This window comes from Gavialis gangeticus, unplaced genomic scaffold (genome assembly GCF_001723915.1).
Source record: "Gavialis gangeticus isolate Ggan-Ray unplaced genomic scaffold, GavGan_comp1, whole genome shotgun sequence".
Classification (NCBI taxonomy): Eukaryota; Metazoa; Chordata; order Crocodylia; family Gavialidae; genus Gavialis; species Gavialis gangeticus.
Window position 1 is genome coordinate 31,287,835 of NW_017729004.1, and position 7,445 is coordinate 31,295,279.

The 7,445-nt window shown below is 42.2% G+C and overlaps 1 protein-coding gene across 1 annotated transcript in view; it reads left to right on the top strand.

Annotated features, from left to right (window-relative positions):
- Positions 1-7,445, top strand: part of PARD3 (par-3 family cell polarity regulator) — an 844,345-nt gene that overhangs the window by 437,193 nt on the left and 399,707 nt on the right. Inside the window, exon 10 of the mRNA XM_019507949.1 lies at positions 2,661-2,800. Within this exon, the coding sequence (XP_019363494.1) occupies positions 2,661-2,800 (140 nt within the window). The remainder of the gene's footprint in view (positions 1-2,660; positions 2,801-7,445) is intronic.

Here is a 7,445-nt window from a genome sequence, read left to right on the forward strand (position 1 = left end):
AAGAACATATCTAAGTCATTGGGAGATCATTAATATATTTCCCCAGAAATATTAAAATAATTTTGAAAAAAACTCTGAAATGCACTTACCATGAATTCTTAGATATAAGAGCATTTAAAATACAGTTGTGAAAAGCAGGTACAGAATAGCACCCAGGAGTCATCTTGACTGTAGGGGGAGAACAAAGCATACATAAAAACAGCATAGCAAAATTTATCCTGCAAATTTACATGCCCAGGCATAAAAATTATGAATCCACCCTTTGATAAAATTTATTTATTTTTTTAATGCTTATGAAAAAGATAAAATCATTCAGCTCCTGTGGGATTCTGCAGGGTTTTCTGTGAGAATTAAGTTGAACTGTAAAGAAATATTGCCTTGAGCATGTAGTTGTTTCTGAATGAATGTCAAGACACTTTACCAGCTCAAAAACATTATTTTATAGGTACCCAAAAATATGTTTAAGGCAGAACACTCTACAAAATGGAATCGTATGTTTAAAATGAAGAGTGGCTAGACCCTGCAGTGAAAAATTGAGCAGTCATTTGAGAAACTGATTCTGTATGCCATCTTCACACTTCTGGAAGGAAGTAAAGAATGATATGAAAATTTTGCAAGACCATTAAAATAGCAGGAATCCCTAATGAAAATATGGGAATTGAGATTTGTGGGTTTTTTCCCCATCTTTCTAAGAATTGAGGTGATAATGAAGGCAGCTACACAAAATTTAAATATCTTGAACATTGTAGAATTGAGGAAGGCAAATTTTATTTCATGTAAGGTTAGCCTGCAGCAATTATTCTGTCCCAAAGTTTCTGAGCAATGCCATCCAGATACCTTATTTGTGGCGTGTACATATCCAGGTAAGCAGTTTCGGTCATTTTGTGCAGGAGTTACATTTGAAGGAACAGAGTGGTGGTGGTGTTGTTTCTTTCATGATCACCATCTTGATTTTAAATGTGCTCATCATTAAACTCTGTGCATGTTTTGGGGGACTGACACAAAGAAAAAAATTACCATATGGAATAATGCTGGATCCTTTCTCCCTTTTGATTATATGTATATCACCCTCCTTAGTCAAAAAATAAGCGGCAGAGCACAATAGTGTATCGTGGAAGCCAATATAGTCTTTGGATTAAACAGACTTCAGAATTACCTCACCCTCCACAGAGAACACTACCTTCAACTTTCTGGAGGACAGATCTAGCAACTGTTAACAAGAGAGCCTGAGGTAGTTTCAGTTGCGGTGATTTGTGCACAGAAGGAGATGATTGTTTCTGGGATGTCTATGCTACATTTGCAAGTGTGACTACACGTGCCTAGTAGTAAAGACATAAGTTTTACTAGGCCCATTATAAACTTACACAGGGGCTAGTCTACACCGAAGTGCATGCTACTGGGTGTTCATTAGATTACTTTGGTATATTTACACCTGTACGTAGACAAACCCTGATGTAGCCAGCACCCAAATCATGTAGGGTGTTAAAGATTTTAGGTGTAGATATAATCTTTTTCTGTTCAGCCCTGAGTTCCAGAAGTGGTTGTCAACATTCAGCAGTAGTTGAAATATTCTAAATTGTTTTCAGCAATAGGCCTGTGTGGAGCTATCTAATTGTGGAGATCACGAAATCATTAATTACTGGATAATCTAAAGCCAAAGAGAAATTGCAAATCATATATTAACTTACAGTCAGCTGCAAAGAGCCTTTTTGGCCCTTTTTACTACATGTGAACTTAGGATCCTGAAACACTCCCGGGTATACACCTCACTAATCAGTTTTTGCTGTTGCTTCTTAATAACATGAGCAGACCACATCAGCTATACTTTCCAAATCATTTCTCCTGTTTCTCTCCCAAGTTGTCTAAAGCGCATTTCAATCCATCTTAGGCAGGCAAAGTTTAGATTTGGATTCAGTAAAAGACCTAAAGCTTATTGCAATCTTGATAGCACTGTAGCCTACATGGTCTCACTGTCTGCCTTAGTGGTGGTATGAATATTTGGAGCACAATGCAAGAAAGAATGGAATGACAGAGGCCTTGGGGCAGATGAGCAATTGACAGAACACACTCCTGAGATCACTTGGAGTGGAAGGATGGGAACTGAACTGTGATTCCATCCATCATCTGCCAGAGACTATAGGTGAGCTGACAAAAACAAACGAACTCTTGAAAGAGTCATAGGTTGCTGAAATTGTCATCATACAGAAGGAAGAGATTATTGACCAATAAAATAAGTGAACTCTGACCGGTATCAAAGACAAAATCCAGGTTTACAAGGAACTAAAGGATACCTGGTATGCTTTGCCTTATTTGCTTCTCATTCATCTTATTGAAAGATTTAAGGTTGATATTTATGATAAATACTTGGAGATTGTCATCATGGAAAAGTAATTGTGAATAAACTGTACAATCCATTATGCTGTAGAACTGGGCACCTAACTTTTAACTGTATTGTTTGCACTTTGCAGGTATTTTTAACTGTATTAGTTTTTGGTATTTTTATATTTTGTTATGCACTATTGTTAGAAGACCTCTGTTTTTATCACTAATACAAAATATGTGTAAGGGATATATTTGTTTTGTTTGGTAGAATCAAAGTGCAGTATAACCAACCCTATATGTGCATCTTCAGCAAATAATACTTTAAATTGTTTATGCAGGTACAGAAGGCTTAGGGTTTAGTATCACTTCAAGAGATGTACCAATTGGTGGCTCAGCTCCAATTTATGTGAAGAACATCCTTCCCAGAGGTGCAGCCATTCAAGATGGGAGACTAAAGGCTGGAGACCGATTGATTGAGGTGATGCGATATTACATGTTATTTCAGAAAGCCCTCTGTATTTTCTATATGCGTCAGCTGTCTTCATATTTTGGTAATGTTGTAGCCATGGTGCTGTACCTGTGAGAGTGCATTGCATTTGAAACCTTGTCTAAATCTATCTCAGCTATTCAGTTGGTTCAGTAAAAGATATCACCCACACAAATGCTTTCTTTATCACAGGAAACTATTTGTATGATTTCTTTTTTGTTAAAAATTGTATGCATACTTCATTTGTAATATGTTTAAAGATAAAAAATAGATCCAGCCCAATTAAGAGAGGGAAAATTTAAAACTCTGCACCAAATTTATTTATACCACTGCAGTATCTTTGCTTCATTAATGATGAAAATAACTTTTACAATCTATTTGAATTTATATGAAACGCTCTTTAATTCTTCATACTATAACATTTTTTTCACTAGCTAAATGTTATAACATTGAGAGTGGTAATCAATGGAAGTGAATCATCATGGTGCTCCATGACCAGTGATGTTCCCCAAGGCTCCCTCCTTGGACCTATACTCTTTAATATCTTTATTAACAATGTGGACATTGGTGTCAGAAGCGGACTGGCCAAGTTCGCTGATGACACCAGACTTTTGGGGTATAGCGTCCACACCTGAGGATAGGCTGGTGATCCAGGCCGACCTTGACAGGCTTAAAAAATGGGTGGATAGAAACCTGATGACCTTCAATACGGAAAAGTGCTGAAAGGTACTCCACCTCAGGGGGAAAAAATCCCCATATGATGCTTATAGGCTCAGCAGTGGTATGCTTGCTAGACCCATGGCTGAAAGGGACTTGGGGGGTCATGGTTGATCACGAGATGACCATGAACCATCAATGCAATGTTGCAACTGGTAAGGAGAACCAAACTTGAGATGCTTCTCAAGCAAATGTCAGGATGTCATCCTCCCGCTGTACTTGGCCTTGGTGAGGCCGCAGCGGGAATACTGCATCCAATTCTGGGCTCCACAATTTAAAAAGGATGTGGAAAAGCTTGAGAGAGTCCAGAGAAGAGCCACGCCCATGATTAGAGGGCAAGAGAGCAGGCCTTATGGTGAGAAGCAGAGAACCATGGGACTCTTCAGCCTGGAAACCGCAGGCTCAGGGATGACTTAGTGGCTGCCTATAAGAATATATATAAGGGGTGTACATCAGGATCTGGGGGCATGCCTGTTCACCTGAGCGCCCCAAGGGATGACAAAGTCATACGGTCACAAACTCCTCCAAGACCGTTTTAGGCTGGACATAAGGAAAAACTGCTTTACTGTCTGAGCCCCCAAGGCCAGGAATAGACTCCCTCCAGAGGTGGTGCAAGCACCTATTCTGGACTCTTTTAAGAAACATTTGGATGCTTATCTTGCTGGGATCCTTTAACCCTAGCTGACTTCCTGCCCTTGGGGCAGGGGGCTAGACTCGATGATCTTGTGAGGTCTCTTCCAGCAATGAATAGCATTGCTTACATATTGAAGTAAAAAAAAAAAAAATCTCCAAGTAGAATTTTTCTTTAATTATCAATTATTTCAAAATTTATCAGAGAGCTAGATTGTCACATACAAGCCCTGATTATCTCAGTGGCTTGCCATCTACTCACTGGTGGAAAGTAGGCAACTTTCTTCCATCCATTCCTTATCCATGCCCACACTTCTTCATACCAGATCTATGCCCTGTGGGGAAACAGAGGAGGTTTCTCATGAATAAGTAGAAGGAAAAAATGTAATTTTTCCCACAGTTATTTGAAAATGGGGAGAAGGTGGGGTTGGAGTAGAATATTTTTTCCATTAAATTATGTAAACTTCTAAGGCACAACTTTTAGTTCAAAATATTCTGGACAAACAACAACCCCTGTAAGGCTGTAGACAAAAGAAAGGAGGACGTATTTTTTCCTGCTGTTTGGAAGTAACCATGAATCTGGACTTTGTAAAGATGTGACTAGTCTTTGAATGCCAGGGAAAGGTCATTGCTTCCCTTTGTCCTAAAAAAAATTAAGGAAGACAGGCAGACAGGCAAAAGGTAAGAGCATATTTTTCTCCTTTTTGAATAGGCATTTTAAAAAGGTGTGTGGGCCTTGGTGACTGAGTTTGCTCAGGCAATGTTAGGGGTGGGGTGATTTTTGTTTTGGAATAGGTTCTTGGAGGCTTGTAGTCTATTAGAGAAGTTGGTGGTTGGTTTTCAGTGATTTTTTCAGTGTGTAAGATTGCCTTCTTAATGGCCAGATCTGGATCTAGGGAAGGGAGAAGGGAAGGAAGGAGCTTGGAAGAAGGAAATGGAGAAATAGGGAATGATAAATATGTGATGAGTAACAGGAAACTAGGGGAGAGAGCTATTCAAAGCATATGTATGTTAACAGTTCAGCTTCTTTACTGTCGATCCCTTCTGCTCCTGCACAAAGATTGGTGGTGCTTGAGTTCATTTTAAGCTAGAGGTTCACATTTTATTGCTCATAAGACTGGAATTAACTGGTGCATCAACTACAGTGCCCTGTTATCAACAAGCAGTCAGCTTAGTCAGCTTTTTTCTAATATCAGCTTATATTTATCTCTCATGTAACTCCATTAGACTCATTAATTTATCAGGTGATTAATTTTGGCCTATTGTCTTTGTTTAGATTAATTGCTGCTTCCAGAATGAGATGGTCTTTCATTCAGTTTTTCAATCTTGTCACTTCTGCATTTTGTATCGCCATATTTGTTGTTTCTTTTTCCTCCATTCAGGGAGATGTTTTATAGTTGTTACTGTCAACTTGTATAACAACCATTTGGTAGGAAATGCCATATAAGAATTGTTGGTAATTTTGTCTGACTGCCACATGCATATAGTTGAGCATTTCCAAAATGAATATAATATACACTTTCTTTTTGATAGGCCAAATGAAGGGCAAAAAAAGATTTAATCCCCCCCCCCCATCATAGCTACATGGAGCAGGACAAAACCTCATCTTCAGCTGACTTATCCTCCCGTTCCTGCTTAACTACAGTTGAAACACTAGCTGCTGCTGAAGACTGGTCTCCATGGATGGATCTATGATTTTGGAAGAGCTAAAGAGTCTCTAGGGCTCTAAAATTAGTGGGGAAGAGAACCTAGGAACAGCTAGCAGGAAACAAAATTCCCCCGAAAGAGTTAGCTTGATTAGTGGAACCTCAAGACCAGGGGTGTCCAACCTTTTTGAAGGATCAGGAACTTTTTATCACCCAGTGGGCTGGCGAGCCATATTCAAACACCCTCTGTCTGGGGCCAGATGGACCCTGCCTGTGTAGCCCTACTGCACCTGCCTGTTACTGCAAGTTTCATGGTAGCTGCTGGTGGGCAGGGGCAGGAGGGACCCATTCTACATCCAGCCAGCTACTGCCCCAGAGACTGAAGGGGAGAAATAAATAGCTCCACATCCTCGTCCCCCGAGCAGTGCAGCCCCATGAGCCAGTGCTGCCTGAGGGGGGCTGGAGTGAGGTGGCCGCTGCACCGCAGCCCCTCACCCATCTGCCCACACGGCCCCACTCACCGTGGTGCCTGGCCACCCATGCACACAGCCCCGGTGGCCTCAGTGCTGCGAGCCCGAAGCATGAGGTCTGGCAGACACCGGCTCCTGCCGCTTCACCCTGCAGAGGTCACACCAGGACCCTGCCTGCCGAGGCCCCCCCTGTGCTGGCTTCCCACGTGCTCCTGGGGACAGAAGGAGGCCGGGCAGGTCAGCACCAGCCAGCCAAAGTGGCGGCAGAACCATGTGGCGCTCGGGACTGACCGGTGCAGGCAGGGGGAAAATGCAGCTGAGCCCCTGCCGCTCCAGCCGGGTTCTCTGGGCTCATCCTGTCCTGAGAGGCACATGGCTACTTCTCTTCCCACACATACTGCATCGGCAACATCAAGCTGACGCGGTGTGTGTGGGAACCTTGTCTCTTCCACAGCCCTTCAGCAGCCATTAGGAACAAAGGGTGGGAACGAAAGTAAACAGTGTTTACTTTCATTTTCCATTGCAGCACTGAAGGCCACAGAAAATGTCTTGGCGGGCCGCATGGTGGCCTGTGGGTCGTATGTTGGACAAGCCTGCTCAAGAGCATTAAACCCAAGAGAAAATTGTTAATACATTTGAAGTGAAGAACAATGAGCCACTGGTCCGGTCCTGCAGGGAGCAAACCAGGAAAGTCAAGGCTGCAACTGAACTCTAAGTAGCCTTGAGGTACTCAAGGAGCTGGCGAGCATCATAGCCCAGCCCCTGGCACGGATCTTTGAAAACTCCTGGCGCTCTGGTGTAGTGCCCAAAGACTGGAAGAAGGCCAGCGTGGTGCCGATCTTCAAGAAAGGAAAATGGATCTGGCTAACTATAGGCCCATCAGCCTGACTTCTATCCCGGGGAAGATCGTAGAAAAGTTTATTAAAGAGGCCATCCTTAATGGTCTGGCTGACACCAACATTGTAAGGGATAGCCAGCATGGGTTTGTTGTGGGTAGGTTTTGCTTGACCAATCTCATTTCCTTCTATGACCAGGTGACCTATCACCTGGACAAGGGAGAAGAGTTTGATGTCATATATCTTGACTTCAAAAAAGCCTTCAAGCTGGTATCCCATGATCACCTCTTGGCAAAACTGGCCAATTGTGGCCTTGGGTTCACCACGATCTGCTGGC